At 48.4% G+C, this 19644-nt stretch overlaps 1 protein-coding gene across 1 annotated transcript; it reads right to left on the bottom strand.

The window, feature by feature from the left end:
* Positions 1-6462: 6462 nt before the first annotated feature.
* On the bottom strand, positions 6463-19318 carry kcna7 (potassium voltage-gated channel, shaker-related subfamily, member 7). Its single transcript, XM_072442714.1, has 3 exons — positions 19223-19318; positions 16963-17652; positions 6463-7555 (listed from the first exon to the last, which is right to left on the bottom strand). The coding sequence occupies exons 2-3, from the start codon at positions 17602-17604 to the stop codon at positions 6620-6622; spliced, it is 1578 nt and encodes a 525-aa protein (XP_072298815.1). The 5' UTR covers positions 17605-17652; positions 19223-19318; the 3' UTR covers positions 6463-6619.
* Between the last annotated feature and the right edge of the window lie 326 nt (positions 19319-19644).

Here is a 19644-nt window from a genome sequence, read left to right as displayed (position 1 = left end):
TCGTCAGTCGAGACGAGATGAGGGAGAAATCCTGCAGACAAACGTATTACTCCATGGAGAAGTTGCACACACACACACACCCACACAAACACACACACTCACAGAAACACACACCATGCACACACACACACACACTCACTGAGCAAACGATGGAAAGCGAAGCCGCGTTTTTTAATCCTCTCAGAGAGTTCGGTCCGTCGCAGATGGAAGCTCTGTAGACGACATAAGGCGCCCAATCACAACCCGAGTGACGTGAGCCGAGGTCTGTGTGGAACATGTGACATTGCTCCTAATTTGTTTTCATTTCTTTATATTTTTCAGATTTATTATACCCAAATATGTGTCATTTTGGCGTATAAAATTCCTCATTTTGATATGAAAACATGACGTGATGAAAAGCTTGTACTACATTTATAGGAACAATAGCTTCCATCCATCTTCTTACACTCGTCCCGGTCCAAGCAGGGACTCCCAGCCTTCCCTCACCCCAGACACGCCTCTTCCTGGTGGGACATGACCGGGAACACCTCCAATGGGATGCGGCAAGGAGGCTCTTCAACAGACGCCCGAGCCACCCCAGCTGGAGGAGCAGCGGCTCTACTCCGACCTCCTCGAGTGTGACTGAGTTCCTCACCCTATCTCTGAGGGACCAGCCACCCGGCAGAGGAAACTCATTCGACTGCTTGTATCTGTGATCTTGTCCTTTCGGTCATCACCCACACCCTCCGGTCCCCCCCGGTCTGCAGGACCTGGCAGACCGGTCCCTCACTAAAAGTCTGTTTTCTTCTTCGTAAATTACATTTTGCTTCTCCTGTTTTCTCTTTTGACCGTAAATCTCAGTCAGTGACCCTCATATTTCCACAGCGCATTTATTCCTCAGAGTTCTCCGTGTGTGGATGTCTTGGTTCCACAGAGTTCTCCGTGTGTGGATGTCGTGGTTCCACAGAGTTCTCCGTGTGTGGATGTCTTGGTTCCACAGAGTTCTCCGTGTGTGGATGTCGTGGTTCCACAGAGTTCTCCGTGTGTGGATGTCGTGGTTCCACAGAGTTCTCCGTGTGTGGACGTCTTGGTTCCACAGAGTTCTCCGTGTGTGGATGTCTTGGTTCCACAGAGTTCTCCGTGTGTGGATGTCTTGGTTCCACAGAGTTCTCCGTGTGTGGATGTCGTGGTTCCACAGAGTTCTCCGTGTGTGGATGTCTTGGTTCCACAGAGTTCTCCGTGTGTGGATGTCTTGGTTCCACAGAGTTCTCTGTGTGTGGATGTCGTGGTTCCACAGAGTTCTCTGTGTGTGGATGTCGTGGTTCCACAGAGTTCTCCGTGTGTGGATGTCTTGGTCCCACAGAGTTCTCCGTGTGTGGATGTCGTGGTTCCACAGAGTTCTCCGTGTGTGGGCGTCTTGGTTCCACAGAGTTCTCCGTGTGTGGATGTCGTGGTTCCACAGAGTTCTCCGTGTGTGGATGTCGTGGTTCCACAGAGTTCTCCGTGTGTGGATGTCGTGGTTCCACAGAGTTCTCCGTGTGTGGATGTCGTGGTTCCACAGAGTTCTCCGTGTGTGGATGTCGTGGTTCCACAGAGTTCTCCGTGTGTGGATGTCGTGGTTCCACAGAGTTCTCCGTGTGTGGATGTCTTGGTTCCACAGAGTTCTCCGTGTGTGGATGTCGTGGTTCCACAGAGTTCTCCGTGTGTGGGCGTCTTGGTTCCACAGAGTTCTCTGTGTGTGGATGTGGGTCATGTATAAATATCTGCTCCGTTGGGCTCCTCTGGTCTGAATGAAGAGGCTCAGTGTTTGGATTCTCAGCGGGCTCTTGTCACATGTCTGTAAATCACACCAGGAGCTTCCACAGCTGCTGCGCTCGGAGTCTGAGGCCGGAGGGCGACATCTGCTGGACGCTGGAGGAACTGCTCTGCAAAGAAGAACGTCTCGAGAATAACTTTGTCCAGTTGACAGAACGAACCTGGACGACTCAAGGGTTCAACAGACAATATTTTCAGAAATGATAACGACTTAAATCAAAAACATTAGAATCACCGCTAGATTTTTATTTCAAGTGCAATAAGACTGATTTTTAGAGTTTTAAAAATGTCAAAAACACAACAAACACAGGATACTAAACACAAATAAAACATACAATATGAAACAAGAGCACTGAGGGTCGTCCTTGACCAGTTCTTTAAAATCATTAAAAGGCATAACATTATTTTATTTTAAAAGTCTCTGTGTTGAAAGCCTTTTTTCCTGTCTCTGTGCTGACACGATGGAATTGTAAGATAAAAATGTCCTGTGATCTCAAACGGTGAATACTTGAACTTATTTGCAATAAACATGATAAATAATCAGGCAAAATGCAAACTAGAGCTCAACCTTAGAGCTGAACCTTAGAGCTGAACCTCAGAGCTGAACCTTAGATCTGAACCTCAGAGCTGAATCTTAGAGCTGAACCTTAGATCTGAACCTCAGATCTGAACCTTAGAGCTGAATCTTAGAGCTGAACCTTAGATCTGAACCTCAGATCTGAACCTTAGAGCTGAACCTTAGAGCTGAACCTCAGAGCTGAACCTTAGATCTGAACCTCAGAGCTGAATCTTAGAGCTGAACCTTAGATCTGAACCTCAGATCTGAACCTTAGAGCTGAATCTTAGAGCTGAACCTTAGATCTGAACCTCAGATCTGAACCTTAGAGCTGAACCTTAGAGCTGAACCTTAGAGCTGAACCTTAGAGCTGAAACTTAGAGCTGAATGATAATCCGAGTTCAGAGGTTTGAACACTGTGGCTGTAGAATGCATATATAATATCACCATCATCTAGAAGTGAAGGAAATGTGGCCCGGATGAACGGTTTTCTACAGTGAAGAGGAAAAGACATTTTATTTCTAAAGAAGAATGACAATCTGACTTTAAGATGATTTGTCAGCTCTTATGTGTTTGTTGAAGGAGAGTTTATCATCGATCCAGATACTATACAAGTATTTGTAATAAAGTACTTGTTCAATCATATTACCATCAAGCGTAAGAATTTATATATTTATTGGGGTTTCTAGAGCGTCTTTTGGAGAACAGCATATATTTTTGTTTTATTTGAATTCATTAATAATGATAAATGAACACACTTTTGTTGGATGGAGTGAAAATCCTCTTGAATATTTTGAATCACTTGTGCAGCAGGAGGCGCTCTAACACACAGAACTGCATCATCTGCAAACAAGTGTTCTGTGTTTTAGATTATGTCTAATTGAGTTGATATAAATTGTAAATAACAGTGGTCCAAGGACGGAGCCTTGAGAAACAGCTTGAGCTCTATGTGTGAGGTAATCTGCAAAACACTTTTTAGAATTTGTCTCAAACCTAAAAACATAATTAGACGCAGAAAGAGCGCAGAGGTCTGATTTTGACCCCAAGAGCTTTGCAAGAACTGCACTGGAGAAAAACAAGTTTGACTGTATTGCATGAGAAAAATCTGATTCTTTAAGGCGCATTTTATCATTTCTGTTGGAAAATGTGTCCTTTGAGTGTCTTTGGGTCAAGCTTGGTCCAGATCCTGGTCTAGTCTTGGTCAGGACCTTCGCTGGAGGGTTTTACTTCCTGTTCTGGATCGATGGTGAAACCAGAAGAACCTCACACAGACACAAAGTCTGCTCAGAAAGTTTCTACACAGTTTCCCAATCTCGATCTAAAAGTTGAGCTTAACTTAGTAATGCACGATTGTGTGTGTCAGTGTCAGGAAAAAATATTTATTTACGATTAATTAACCCTAATTAACCAGGTAAGAAGCCACTGAGATCAAGAGCCAAAGTGCCTTACACAATTCCAAAAAAACTTTACATATCAACACTAAACAAGAGAAATTGTATAAAAAATATAAAAAAAAACAGATCTACATTTACATTTTCATGAGATTTATACTTTTTGTTTTTAAAATGGAGCAAAACCCCCTAAATGACAGTTGAAATGTATTTCTTATTTAGCTGCTTTTACACAATGCTGAGTGTAAAGAGCATTTGTCTGGTGTAGAATAACAAAAACCCTTTGACAAAAACACTATTACTCTACAGAATGGTAAAATAAGCTCTTTATTTGCGTCAAATTCGATATTTAAGATAAAGAAGAAGCACTGGATTTCTCTGAGTACATTATATTTTCACACAACAGTCACACTTTACGGAAGAAATATAAAAATAGCTAAAGTAAGTAATTCATATTAGTCCATGTTAAATGTTATACAGTAGGTATTTATAAAAAAGTCTGTTATAGGATTTACTTCTCTCCGTATTAAGTCTGTTGCAGTGAACATTTTAAGACCTTTAAAAATATAAAATACATGACATGGTTAAACTGCAGCTTCAGTCGTCTACAAACACACGTCGCAGCACGTTTGTGTCGTTCTCGTTAAATGTTCTGAACTAATCAACAGTAAAATGCACTTTTTCTACAGCAAATGTAACGAGCAAACAAACCAAACCGTTTCTAAAATGCTGCAAAAGAAAAGCAATGTGCAAATGTGCTTTGTTTGTCCCTCGTATGGATTGCTGCACAGCCTTTCCTGGTTTAGACCTGGTTTAGTCCTGGTTTAGACCTGCTTTAGACCTGCTTTAGTCTTGCTTTAGTCCTGCTTTAGTCCTAGTTTAGTCCGGGTTTAGTCCTGGTTTAGTCCTGGTTTAGACCTGGTTTAGTCCTGTTTTAGTCCGAGCTTCCTCCTGGTTTAGTCCTGGTTTAGACCTGGTTTAGACCTGGTTTAGACCTGGTTTAGACCTGGTTTAGTCTTGCTTTAGTCTTGCTTTAGTCCTGCTTTAGTCCTGCTTTAGTCCTAGTTTAGTTCTGGTTTAGTCCTGGTTTAGTCCTGGTTTATTCCTGGTTTAGTCCTGATTTATTCCTGGTTTAGTCCTGATTTAGTCCTGGTTTATTCCTGGTTTAGTCCTGATTTATTCCTGGTTTAGTCCTGATTTAGTCCTGGTTTAGGTCTGGTTTAGTCCGAGTTTCCTCCTGGTTTAGTCCTGGTTTCCTCCTGGTTTAGTCCTGGTTTCCTCCTGGTTTAGTCCTGGTTTAGTCCTGGTTTAGTCCGAGCTTCGTCCTGGTTTAGTCCGAGTTTAGTCTTTGGTTTAGTTTTTGGTTTAGTCCATACCAAGAACTCCCAGAGCGGAGATGTGTTTAAAACGATAATAAAAGATAGAAATGTGTGATCTCATCTCATGAGTTTAAATGATTCATGTGTTTGTAGCAATGCCCTCGTTAGTCATTATGTTCAGTGCAAATTGTTCAAAAATGTGAGACAGATCGAGCTCATCAGCTTCCTTCAGGGGCGGGGCTTTGCAGACTGGGAGGTCTTCACGTCGTCTCATCAAAGTGTAATTAAACGTCTCGAGCGGACGACGGCGGCTGTTTTTTTGACTTTTTATTTCATTTAAAGTTGAATCCGCTAAAGCTAAATCGTACCTAACACAAACATAGTAAATCTGCCACAGCATTTCATAAACTAAAGTGCAAAAACATAATGTGATGTCCGGCGTCAGCAGGGGGCAGCAACGAGTCCACGTCCAGTCACTGGCCCCACGCTAAAATGCATCTGCTTCCGAACATAATGCCCTGGAGCCCGAGACAGCTATTCATGTGACTCCACTGCTCAATAAAGATGCACTATGGAACTTTTGTGGTGGAGGGTGGACCACCCGCTTGTCTCCATGGATACACAGTGACACAGCAAAAGAAACCGGACACAGGTTTGAGAGGGAATTCTTTTTGCCACGTGGTCACCGCCTGTCAGTGTAAATGACAGACATATCATAATGTGATACTCAGGCAGGTGTTACGGGTCAAAGACAGAGATATATCTTTATCCAAACAGCTATCAAGGCGCTAAATGATGTGTCTCTAGTGTCCACCAGGGGGCGTTGCTGAGCTGCTTGTTTCTTTCAGTCAATGAAACGATCCTAATCCTAATTTGGACATGGCCCAAGCCCAGACTGTGGAACAAAAGCAGGTGGCAGACCCCAATGAGTTATAATAGAGAGATCGTCGCCATGGTAACCTGTAGTAACCAAAGTCCAGTTCCAGCTCCACGTTGTGTTGGACAAACTAATAGAGAGTTGGACTTTTTAATCATTTTTATAATACTTCATTACTTAACTACCAAACTAACAATATAGTATATTATAGCATCAGTTGTGAAATAAACCATGTGGTATCAACACAAATGGTTAAAATCTGCATAAAATACAGACCAGTGCAAATGTCCTGACTGACAGAGGTCGAGTCCTCTGCATTATTAAGACAAAAAATATACAATTAATTCATGTTAATTCAAACACTCAAAAGATGGCCGGCGCAACTGCCATGAAAACAGAACCCACGATCTCTCTAGACCCCCCACCCCACCCCACCACCACCACCACCAGAAACATAGTGCACCTTTAATCATAAAAACAGTGAGAGCACATGGCGTAAAAAAGCTGTAAAAGTAGAAACACCTCCCTCTGCCCTGGCCCCGCCCTCCCTCACTCCTGCCTTGCCCTCACATCTGCCTTGCCCACACTCCTGCCTCACCGTCACTCCTGCCTCGCCCTCACTCCTGCCTCGCCCTCACTCCTGCCTCACCCTCACTGCCACACTCTCACACCTGCCTCGCCCTCACACCTGCGTCACCATGGGCTCGCTGTGGTAGTAGCTGACCGCCTTCTGCCCCGACAGGATTGTCCCGTTCAGAGGATGGCACGTTTCGCTGTTATTCGGCTCGTACAGCGGCGCCAGGTCTTCCATGAACTCGCCCGGCCAATCCTCCGCCCCTCTGCCGTCCGCGTCCTCGCCTGTGTCGTCCCCGTCCCCGTCCTCCGAGTCGCCCTCCTTCTCCCACAGCGACGTGGCGACGTGATGGTACTGCGTCGTTTCTTCGCACTCCATGCCCCTGTGGTAGAAGTAGCTGAAGTTTGAGACGATGACGGGCACCGGGAGCGAGATGGTCAGCACGCCGGCGATGGCGCACATGGAGCCGACGAGCTTGCCGCCGACGGTCTCCGGGTACATGTCGCCGTAGCCCACCGTCGTCATCGAGACCACCGCCCACCAGAACGCCTCCGGGATGCTCGTGAACAGTGTGTCGGGTCGGTCGACCTCGGCGAAGTAAACCGCGCTGGAGAAGAGAATGACGCCGATGAACAGGAAGAATATCAGCAGGGCGAGCTCGCGAAGGCTGGCTTTCAACGTCTGGCCCAAGATCTGAAGTCCTTTTGAGTGACGGGAAAGTTTGAAGATCCGGAAAACCCTGACCAGGCGGATGACGCGGATGAGGGCGAGCGACACGGAGGGCTGCGTCCCCTTGTCCTTGGCCATCTCGGTGCCCAGCGTGACGAAGTACGGGATGATGGCGAACAGGTCAATGACGTTCATGACGTCTTTGCAGAATTGGAGTTTGCTCGGTGCGCAGAAGAAGCGGACCACGAGCTCGCAGGAGAACCAGCAGATGCAAATGGTCTCCACGGTGAAGAAGGGATCCTGGAACGGCATGAACGGCGGAAGGATGGTCATCGTCTCGTTTTCGTTGGTCGGGTGGGGGACGACCATGATGAGCTGCGAAAGGAAGCGGAAGGAGAACAGTTTGAGCTTTTGAGTGTTTGATGAAGGCAGTTAAACCTGAACAGTTTTACAGACAAACCCATTGTCAGTGATTGTGTAAGATGAATGAACCAGGACAGACCAGGCCTTGTCCCATTACCACGTGTGCTGCGTCTTCAGTTCAGTCTGGAGGAGGCTCTTTTAGACCCTCTGAAACAAACCACATTCTGCTTCTTTGTTCAGGAGGACGAGAGCCAGAGCCAAACAGAATGTGTGTTTCTAGAATTTAGATTGAAAGGGCAACGTCATGCTTCATTTGCCCTTGGAGCGGTCCATAGTAAACACATTTTTACAAATTGTTGGCGTGCTCGTTTATGAAAGAAAGGGCAAGAATCAAAATAGTTAAAATCAGTCAAATGTTTAATCCCTGTCAGTACAATTCTAACAGAGATAACAGAGCGCTTACCTTTCTTTCCCTATTAAATGTGACGGTGGCTTACACAGGGCAGTCCAGTTGCACCCTTTCCCTTGCACTCAAACAATTTATAACATTTTGATTTAGCATGCAACAACGTAGATGTCCTTGGGGTCTACAGTCTGTCCGGCACAGGTGTTTTCCTTATCATAGTGTCTTTAGAGGAACAATGGAATGGATGTGTTCGCATGTGCGTGTAAGGAGTTCTTCATAATATATAAAAATATACTTTAATGAATATTGTTGGTAATGCAATATATTAAGGTTTATATATTTGTTTTCCCCTTCAAAATCAAAAATAATTTTCAATCTGATGCAGCTGGTCTGAGAAGCAGGTTTAGGTCGACGCCCCCTTCACCTTCGAAGCCACAAAACACTTGTTGAAGACCGTGAGGTGAAGATTTCAAGCGAGACTGAATTCTCTGAACAGAAGCGGCTGTTTACAGCAGTGTGTCCTCACCTTGATCAAGTGAGACATTACACAATCTCATTTCTAAGAATTCATAAGGCACGTCCTCTTTTGGCCCCTGTTGTTGGCCCCTCATGGCGCTCCATGTGCATTTGCCAGAGGAAACCATAAGAGCAGGTGCACTCTGAACACATGAGCTCGCCACAAACATTCACTTGATAGTTCTAACTCTTTCCCTCACATTTGTTCTGATTCTCAGCCCTTGATTTGATTTTCAAGACAGAAGGTGTGGAGGCTTTGGGGACGAGGTTCAAGACAGAAGGTGTGGAGGCTTTGGGGACAAGGTTCAGAGAGTGTTGAAATGTTTGAATGTCCGTTACCCAGAGTTCAGTGCAGTAAGAGAAACTAGAGCCTGATGTGCAGCTCCATGGAGACCAGTAAATACAGCCGTAGAGTGTGTGGTAAACAGACCACGCATACACTGTCCCCAACCGTATCCCCTGCCCCTGTCCCCTGTCCTTGGCCTTATCCCCTGCCCCTGTCCCTGTCTCCTGTCCCTGACTCTGCCCCCAGCCTTATCCCCTGTCCCTTGCCCCTGTCCCCTGCCCCCTATCCCCTGCCCCCAGCCTTATCCCCTGTCCCTTGCCCCTGTCCCCTGCCCCCTATCCCCTGCCCCCAGCCTTATCCCCTGTCTCTTGGCCCTGTCCCCTGCCCCCTGTCTTTAGCCTTATCCCCTGTCCCCTGCCCCTGTCCCCTATCCCCTGTCCTCAGCCTTATCCCCTGTCCCCTGCCCCTGTCCCCTATCCCCTGTCTTCAGCATTATCCCCTGTCCCCTGCCCCTGTCCCCAGCCTTATCGCCTGTCCCCTGCCCCCAGCCTTATCCCCTGTCCCCTACCACTGTCCCCTGCCCCTTATCCCCTGTCCACAGCCTTATCCTAGTCCCCTGCCCCTGTCCTCTGACCCTGCCCCTGCTCCTGTCCCCAGGCTTAATTCCTGCCTCTGTCCCCTGCCTATGTCCCCAGCCTTAATCCCTGCTTGCCCTTCCCCCTGCCCCTGCTCCCTAATCCTGTCCCCTGCTCCTGTCCCCTGCCCTTGTACCAGGGTCAGAGGGGCCAGTCCCTGTCCCCCTGAGGGTCAGAGAGCACTGATACTGTGATAACTGTGCTGACCCTCTGCATTTATCCATCTGCACATTTTTATATGACTCTATCTTTGACTGCACAGATCCTCTCCATGTGAGAACGACTCCAGTTTCACACACTGCACTTGTTTTGAAAATGTCAGAGAGATTTTGAACATAGACATCACTCATTCTGCGCGTGAGAGACATGCTGGACGTACAGAAGACACATTCCAGGGCGGAGCACTTCCTCTGCCGCAGAAGAACTCACAAATAATCCTGTTTCACGAGTCATCAACAAACAGAACCATAATACTTTTATTATCTTTGCTGACGTTGCCTTTGTTTCATCACCGATTGCAGTCCCATTTCCCTTTTCCACAATTCAGCAAAACAAACGTATAAAAAGACTGAGGGGGCAATATTTAGACAAGAATAATCAGAAGGAAACTAAAACGACCGTTTCGCTGAACTCTTCTGCTTTTATCACGTCTTAGTCTTGGAGCAGTTAAATTGTTGTTGTTTTTTTGGTGCTTCGTTACGGTTAAAAGCGCCACATGCGGCGCCGGCCCTGGTGGAATCCTTTTACTCACGGTTTAGTTTGCGCTCTTGTACAGCTCTGTGGGACCGTCACATGCCGCGGTAACGCAAGCTTCAGAGGCGCTCAGATGTAAATGTCACTCAGTTATGACATGTTTTACTGGCTCTGGGGGGACCAGGGGGGACAGGGGGGGACAGCTGTGTGTCTCTGTCTATGAAAGCCCATGTTTTGGCCTGGAAATAACACGGTGGAAGTTTCAACCCCGTGAAAAAGAGATGCTGAGTCTCACGGGGCTCCAGTTTACTCTAAAGCTGTATTCAAGTCTCTCTAAGGCCTAGCGCCAAAGTACATCTGAGGACCTCAGGGACCGGCCTCCTGCTGGTGCCAGAGTCAGGACTAAACATGGACCGGCCTCCTGCTGGTGCCAGGTTACCCCGGGCAACACAGTCGTCTGTTAAGATGCTTCGGTTCCTCTGATTGGCCTCTTTGTCTCGCTGTGTGAGATCCAAGTCCATTTCCGTCGCGCTCATCAGAAAGTGTTTTTTCCGCTTGTGTCCAGAGCGTGACTCAGAGTTTATTAATACAGCGTCGTTTATGTGGCCAGTCTATCCCGGGTCTATTTTCAACCGGTCAGATCTTTGTGGAGTAACATTACACGAGCCCGAGTGAATCTGTCGCTCGCCTGCTTCACTCACAAACACTCGAAGAGCGCCCCCTGTGTCTGTGAGGAAGAGCGCCCCCTGTGTCTGTGTGAGGAAGAGCGCCCCCTGTGTCTGTGTGAGGAAGAGCGCCCCCTGTGTCTGTGAGAGGAAGAGCGCCCCCTGTGTCTGTGTGAGGAAGAGCGCCCCCTGTGTCTGTGTGAGGAAGAGCGCCCCCTGTGTCTGTGAGAGGAAGAGCGCCCCCTGTGTCTGTGTGAGGAAGAGCGCCCCCTGTGTCTGTGTGAGGAAGAGCGCCCCCTGTGTCTGTGAGGAAGAGCGCCCCCTGTGTCTGTGAGGAAGAGCGCCCCCTGTGTCTGTGAGGAAGAGCGCCCCCTGTGTCTGTGTGAGGAAGAGCGCCCCCTGTGTCTGTGTGAGGAAGAGCGCCCCCTGTGTCTGTGAGAGGAAGAGCGCCCCCTGTGTCTGTGTGAGGAAGAGCGCCCCCTGTGTCTGTGAGAGGAAGAGCGCCCCCTGTGTCTGTGTGAGGAAGAGCGCCCCCTGTGTCTGTGTGAGGAAGAGCGCCCCCTGTGTCTGTGAGGAAGAGCGCCCCCTGTGTCTGTGAGGAAGAGCGCCCCCTGTGTCTGTGAGGAAGAGCGCCCCCTGTGTCTGTGTGAGGAAGAGCGCCCCCTGTGTCTGTGTGAGGAAGAGCGCCCCCTGTGTCTGTGAGAGGAAGAGCGCCCCCTGTGTCTGTGTGAGGAAGAGCGCCCCCTGTGTCTGTGTGAGGAAGAGCGCCCCCTGTGTCTGTGAGAGGAAGAGCGCCCCCTGTGTCTGTGTGAGGAAGAGCGCCCCCTGTGTCTGTGTGAGGAAGAGCGCCCCCTGTGTCTGTGAGGAAGAGCGCCCCCTGTGTCTGTGAGGAAGAGCGCCCCCTGTGTCTGTGAGGAAGAGCGCCCCCTGTGTCTGTGTGAGGAAGAGCGCCCCCTGTGTCTGTGTGAGGAAGAGCGCCCCCTGTGTCTGTGAGAGGAAGAGCGCCCCCTGTGTCTGTGTGAGGAAGAGCGCCCCCTGTGTCTGTGTGAGGAAGAGCGCCCCCTGTGTCTGTGTGAGGAAGAGCGCCCCCTGTGTCTGTGAGAGGAAGAGCGCCCCCTGTGTCTGTGTGAGGAAGAGCGCCCCCTGTGTCTGTGAGGAAGAGCGCCCCCTGTGTCTGTGTGAGGAAGAGCGCCCCCTGTGTCTGTGAGAGGAAGAGCGCCCCCTGTGTCTGTGAGAGGAAGAGCGCCCCCTGTGTCTGTGAGAGGAAGAGCGCCCCCTGTGTCTGTGTGAGGAAGAGCGCCCCCTGTGTCTGTGAGGAAGAGCGCCCCCTGTGTCTGTGAGGAAGAGCGCCCCCTGTGTCTGTGTGAGGAAGAGTGCCCCCTGTGTCTGTGTGAGGAAGAGCGCCCCCTGAGTCTGTGTGAGGAAGAGTGCCCCCTGTGTCTGTGTGAGGAAGAGCGCCCCCTGTGTCTGTGAGAGGAAGAGCGCCCCCTGTGTCTGTGTGAGGAAGAGCGCCCCCTGTGTCTGTGTGAGGAAGAGCGCCCCCTGTGTCTGTGAGGAAGAGCGCCCCCTGTGTCTGTGTGAGGAAGAGCGCCCCCTGTGTCTGTGAGGATGAGCGCCCCCTGTGTCTGTGTGAGGAAGAGCGCCCCCTGTGTCTGTGAGAGGAAGAGCGCCCCCTGTGTCTGTGTGAGGAAGAGCGCCCCCTGTGTCTGTGTGAGGAAGAGCGCCCCCTGTGTCTGTGTGAGGAAGAGCGCCCCCTGTGTCTGTGTGAGGAAGAGCGCCCCCTGTGTCTGTGAGAGGAAGAGCGCCCCCTGTGTCTGTGTGAGGAAGAGCGCCCCCTGTGTCTGTGAGAGGAAGAGCGCCCCCTGTGTCTGTGTGAGGAAGAGCGCCCCCTGTGTCTGTGTGAGGAAGAGCGCCCCCTGTGTCTTCCGTACAGTGGGATACAGAACCAGGACCGGCTGTAGATGGTCCAGGACACATTTGCAGAGATTGTAAAGAAACAGAAGACTAAACTCTTGAGAATCCGTCCGGCTCGATTGGGCCCGTTTTGTGCGTCCCAAACAAGCCACATGGCAACTGTGATAGACGTACTTTAGCCTATTTTACCACAAATAAGGACTTTATTTTTCAGAAACATGTAGAGGAAGCACTTTGGAGATGAAGTTTGAGCTTTTCTCTCGGGATTTCTCTGCTTGTTCTGCTTGTTCTGCTTGTTCAGGATGGATCAGGGCTCAGCTCTCACCTCGAGCTCTGCTTCGCTTTACTCCTGTGGCATTTTGCATTTTCACAAATCACGACTGAATTATTTTGACTGGTTTACCAAGTTTTTCAAGGTGAAAGGTCAAAGCATGACCACCTCCAGCATGTGGCCAACCCTCCACAGAAAAGTGACCTAATGCACCTTTAGGTTATAAAATGTGAGAGCTGAGCTAAGGTTTCCAGAGGCGGTTTAAAATAGTAGGTTTAGTCGACATCAGAAGTGTCTCTGTTCTGTCGCCTCGTGCACTTTTCCTCTGGGTTTAACTGTTCCTGGATCAGATTTAACGAGTCCTGTCCAAAATACTCTCCATAAAAATGAGGGATTACACTGACATACTCTCCATAAACCTCGTTATCACCTTCAAGACTCAACACTCCTCCTGACCCTCCTCCTGACCCTGACCCTCCTCCTCCTGACCCTCCTCCTGACCCTGACCCTCCTCCTCCTGACCCTCCTCCTGACCCTGACCCTCCTCCTCCTGACCCTGACCCTCCTCCTGACCCTGACCCTCCTCCTGACCCTGACCCTCCTCCTCCTGACCCTGACCCTCCTCCTGACCCTCCTCCTGACCCTGACCCTCCTCCTCCTGACCCTCCTCCTGACCCTGACCCTCCTCCTCCTGACCATGACCCTCCTCCTGACCCTGACCCCCCTCCTGACCCTCACCCTGAGCCTCATCCTAACACTGACCCTGGTCCTGGCAAATATAAGATCTACAACAGCTACAAAGACTACAAATCATGACCTGGAACAGATACAGAGTGTTTTTGGTTTCACCAGAAACTAAACCTCTTTGTTTTCTACCAGTCCTATTTTCATGGAAAACAAAGAGGTTTAGTTTCTGGTGAAACCAAAACCGCCCAGTGGGCTACTCAGAGTAGGATAAATAGTTCCCGGTCTTGATTCTCAGATTGACAATGACTCTCGGATGAGAGTCAAAAAGTCCAGATGAAACAACTGAATCTTTTTCTACAAAGTTCACTTTGTTTCAACATATTTCAAACGGTTTGTCAGCATTTGTCATAAAGAAGATCATTTTTGCCCTTTCCTAACTCCAGAGAAAAGGAGGAATCCCAGCCGGACTTTGACACAGGCAGAACATGCAAACTCCTCACAGATCCTCTAACTGTGAGGAGCACTGACCACAAAGCCACCCAGTGCTTTGAAAAATCAAATGATTCTAAAAGTCGTAGTAGTCTAAATATCTTAACGAGTTTATGACACTCAATTCAGATCAATCCTTAAACCAAATTATTTTTTCTTTTCAATTTTCTGTTTCAGATTTTGATCAAACGGAAGAATTTGTTCATATCTAATTCAAAGCCTGGAATATTCAAGTTTTAACTCTAAAATACTCAGATCTCATGTGCTCAAAGCTCTAAATGGCCTCACATTCCACACAGAAACTGCACATTTCATGTTTTAATATTAATATTAATTGTCTTTTATATTAAAACATCACATGATAAAAAATCTTGTAATACACTTTTTTCTCACATTTATGTGAGTAAACTACAGTTTAAATTTGTTGTATTCATATATATACATTCCATTGTTTTGGCTTTTTATTTTTATTTTCTCTATTATTAGGCCCGAGCGCCACAAGCTGGCGAGAGGCCTATTAATCTCGTAAGGCCGTGCAAAGCACGGCTGCGAAAGTGCGCACGTAGTGCGCACGAAATCGAGCGCGAAGCGCTCGCCCACTTCCAAACACTCACTAACGCACTCCTTCACTCATGCACGCCCCGTGCATACTAATTAGTAGTAGGAAAATGGAACATTACCGTTGTAAACGGGCGAAGCCCGTGCAAAAGTGTGCACTAAACGAGCACTTTACATTGAGATGACGACCGCGAAGCGGTCGTCATCCCCATATAAAGCACTCATTTGCGCTAAGTAGCTCACGAATACGTTCCCCATCTCTTGCATGTTCCGTGCATATAAGCATGTAATGCAAAAATTGAACATTATTACTGTATAGAGGGCCAAAAACACAAAGTGGGCGGAGCCCACTCAAAATTAACGAAAGTACCCGTCAGTGACCAGGGACCCACACCATGAGGTAGGAAAGCGCGAGCGCTTTCCGAAAATGTATAGTTTATGACATTTGAAAAATGGGAAACATTGTTTTCGCATCGGAATATTATTCTTTCTTCTTCTTCTTCTTCTTCTTCTTCTTCTTCTTCTTCTCGGGACCAACCCCCCTATTTTTCACCCAGTGAACATTGACGAAAAGTCACAAAAAATTGCACACCTCTAAAAATCGTGCCTCTCTACATTCTGGCTATTTCCCTTTTCTAAAATAAAAAAATTGGCGCGTCAGCGCCCCCAAATGTACCAAAAATGCATTGAGAGATGGGAAATGACCCAAAAAAAATCTAATCGTAGAATCATGAAATTTGGCGCAGAGGTAGATGGTGACAAGAGAAGTAAAAAATATTATTACGGCAACGCCGTCCGCCCAACCAAATGCCGGCCATATTGCTTCAAAAATGGCTAAACATGACTTCGGAGTTTTTCCAAACGTCGTACTTTTACGAACTCCTCCCAGGGCGTTGGCCCTAAAAAGCTGAAATTTGGTGAAAATGCTACTGAGGAGTGGGACATCAAAAGTTATCCAAATTACATTGATACCTGTCACGGTGTCTGTGCGGCGAAGCCGCAAACTGTAGCTAGAATTTCAGAAATCTCCCATATTTAAAATTTCTGCCGTTTGCGCAGATAAAGTCCGAATTGCGTCAAATTAGATTCAGTTGTTAAACTCTTTGCCCTAAACCTACTTGAAGTGAAATAAATTCATTTGGCGCCACAGCGCCCCCTACAGATTTTATATGGAGGTTAAATGTTTAGTTTTGCGAAATTATATGAAATTTGACACACAACTCAATTTTAGCATCCCCATCAAAAAAGTCAATGAGACCCATGTCATAATTGTTATGGCGTTGCCGTAACGATGACCGAAACCTTTCATGTTATTCCAATGGGGAAATCGCCAGAACATGTTTACACTTTAGACTTTCACAAACTCCTCCCAGGGCGTCAGCCCTATTAACCTGAAATTTGGTGAGACTCATCTTCAGGACCATCAAAAGTTATCCACATTTTCATTCAAAGAGTCACGGTGTCTGTGCGGCAAAGCCGCACATTTTGCCAAGAATTCAAAATAAAATAGCTTTTTGATGGTAAAACAAAGGGGAGAAGATGTGACAGCGTCACAGATTCAGCAGTAGGCGTAATAAAAGGACAATTGGGGCGCGTTAGCGCCCCCTCCTCTTGCGGCGTGGCGGCGGTGTGGCGGCGGCGTGGCGAGGGCCGATCATTGCCGCTTGCGGCTATATTTATTATTAATGTTATTAATGTTCATTGATTTTCTCCCGCTTGTTCCCGTTCGGGGTCACGGGTGACGGGAGCCTGTCCCAGTGACTTTGGGCCTTAGGCGGGGTACATCCTGGACAGTGGCTGGTCGCAGGGTTACCATGGAGACACACAAACATTCACTGGGGGCAAAACATGGTTATAATTGGCCATCTGATCGTTATAACAAGTGGACATTGGTTTGTCCCGCCCTGAGCCGAGGGTCTTTAACAGAACATAATCATTTCTCAACTTGATCTCGTGCTAAAGCCCCGTATTTATACTTTGAGCCTTAGCAACACAAAATTAGCAAAGCGCATTAGCATCAGCTGTTTCCTGTTTATGTCCGCACAGCACTCGCTTTGTCAAGAGCCACAATCTGATATTTCCAGGTCATAATGCGTCTGACATGATCCAAAGCCAAAGCGTGACATAAAGAGAGGTTCAAACGCGGCGTAGAGGCTTTAGCCACGCCCCTCACATGCAGAGAAGTCAAAGAAATGAGGCAAAACTGTTCCTGTGCACGCTCGCTTTAGCCACGCCCCTCACACGCACAATCAGAACATAAGTCGTGTGTGTCACTGTGTCGTTTGTCTCCGACTCTCACCTCCCTGAGCTCCTTCTCGTGCCTGAACTCCGGCAGCGTCTCGAGGCAGAAGATGAGGATGGACACCACGATGACCATGACGCTGATGATGGCGATGATCCTGGCGGCGCCCGACGACTCCGGGTACTCAAACAGCATCCACAGCCGCCGCTGCAGGTCGCCCTGTGGCAGCGGGCGCTCCTCCTCCTTCTGGAAGCCCTCGTCCTCCTTGAAGCGGTCCACCACGTCCTCGCCCAGCTCGTAGAACCTCAGCTCCTCCATGAACATGTCGATGGGGACGTTGGCGGGCCGCCGCAGCCTGCCGCCCGACTGGTAGAAGTAGAGGATGGCGTCGAAGCAGGCGCGGCTCCGGTCCAGGAAGAGTTCGTTGCGCAGCGGGTCGAAGTAGCGTATGCGGCGCTTGGGGTCGCCCAGCAGCGAGTCGGGGAACTGGGCGAGCGTACGCAGCTGGGTCTCGTACCTCATGCCCGACACGTTGATGGCGAGGCGCTCGGTGACCGCCCAGCCGCCTCGCCACGGGCAGCGCCGCCGCCTCGGGCCCTTCTCGCTGATGTCCTTCTCCATGCGGTTGTTCTTGTCTTTGGTTTCTTTGCATTCGTCCAGTTTGAGTTTCTCCTCGCTCACGCTGTCGCCGTCCTCCATTTTACCGCCTGCGAGCGCTCGACGTCGGCGAAAGTCGTTTTTGTGCCGCTGCAAAGAACGAATCAAGAGTTTGAAGAAATCCACAGAACTTCATATCGTTTTAATTTCAATTTTGACGGAAAAGTGGTTTCATTCAACTTTAAATGGTAAATGAGAAACTGACAGTAGTTCCTCGTTGCTGCGACTGTGCAACGCTAAGCTAGTTAGTTTGCTAACAGCGGGGGGAGATAAAGGACACTCCAACTCAACACAACTATTAATTCCCTCCTCTATAAATTCAGAAATGCGTTATTTAAGGAGAGAAAAGTGTGATTTGCTGAAGTGTGATGTTGTTTAACTGCTTTTGTCTGAGTTATTTCGAGTTGTAGACGTTTGGATTTTATTTTAGCGACTTTTGTACATTTTAGTTGAGCTTTTTGACACTTGACACTCTTTCACTGCTAAAATGCCAAATGCATAACCTCTATTACTAGTATTTGACTGTTAATCAGAGACTTTTTTTTGGACAAACCGCACAGTTTTGACAGTTTTTTGACGGTTTAGAGCTGCATAGTGTCAACTCAAAGGATCATCTCGACGTGCAAACTCATTTAAACATCATTTATGAGCACGTCAAAGGGATTTTACTTTGATTTTTGTCTGAATCGACTTCTTTTAATACTCACGAGACACAGAGCGAACACGCAAACGCCACAGAAATGTTATATTCACGTCACACTCCTGACTCGGCCCGGGTTTGTGAAGGTTTAACGACTCGGCAAATGTGAAACGTTCTTCAAAACCAATCACAAAAGAGCAGAAACATGACCCAACGTTCAAACTTTGGACAAACCCCTCTGAGTAAACCTGCGCCGCCCGAGTTCCAGTCTCCGGATCCAGGAGGCGCTAACGTTACATCGACCCAAGCCAAACATTTGCGAAGGCTCCTCTTACTGTGAGCGCCGGAAAGCGTGAGCTCGGCCAGGAAAAAACGCAGTCAGACGTGTACTTAGGGTATTACAGTTAACAGCAGCAGCAGTAGCAGCAGCAGTAGCAGTAGTAGTAGTAGTAGCAGTAGCAGTAGTAGTAGTAGTAGTAGTAGTAGTAGTAGCAGTAGCAGTAGTAGTAGTAGTAGTAGTAGTAGTAGTAGTAGTAGTAGCAGTAGTACCAGGCATGTAGTGTTCACGGGATGGTTTTAATTGCACGTTCTAAGCACACGACAAATGCTCGGAGTGGAAAACATGCGACTCATTTCGGCGGCACATTTAAAGCTCCTTCAGCTGTTCAAAGTGCTTCACACAAAAGGACACGAGCGAGTGACTTTGATGTCGACAAATCGGGAACTTCCAACCGCTAAAAGATGTGAATGAACGAGTTTCAAACAGTGACACGCGCGACACTGTTGTGAGTGACTGAATCAACCGATCGCTCAATAATAACCCATAATAATGAAGCAGGAACTGTATTCTTTTAAGGATTCATATTTGTCGTGTGTGCGTTTTCTCTGTGGTGTCGACTGTGAAGACCCTCGCTCTGACCCTCGTTCTGACCCTCGTTCTGACCCTCGCTCTGACCCTCGTTCTGACCCTCGCTCTGACCCTCATTCTGACCCTCGCTCTGACCGCAGGGACCTCCTCACCTGCTCTCAGTCCAGTCCTGTCCTCCAGACGTCCATCTTCTCCAGGCCGGGTCCACTCGCAGCACCAGGGACAAACGCTCTGTCCGGACGCCAAACTCAAACTGCTCCTCCCTCGTGTCCTCTGCCGCTAGTGACACCCCCCCTGCTCCCCCCCGTCCCCCTCTGCCCCCTCTGCTAAGACCTGCTCCTCAGGGTCCAAACCTCCTCCAGACCTGCTCCTCAGGGTCCAAACCTCCTCCAGACCTGCTCCTCCAGGTCCAAACCTCCTCCAGACCTGCTCCTCGGGGTCCAAACCTCCTCCAGACCTGCTCCTCGGGGTCCAAACCTCCTCCAGACCTGCTCCTCAGGGTCCAAACCTCCTCCAGACCTGCTCCTCCAGGTCCAAACCTCCTCCAGACCTGCTCCTCGGGGTCCAAACCTCC

Source organism: Eucyclogobius newberryi, unplaced genomic scaffold (assembly GCF_026437365.1).
Source record: "Eucyclogobius newberryi isolate DKJ021-1_F unplaced genomic scaffold, fEucNew1.0.hap1 SCAF_13, whole genome shotgun sequence".
NCBI lineage: Eukaryota > Metazoa > Chordata > Actinopteri > Gobiiformes > Gobiidae > Eucyclogobius > Eucyclogobius newberryi.
This window is presented reverse-complemented; position numbering and strand designations above follow the sequence as displayed.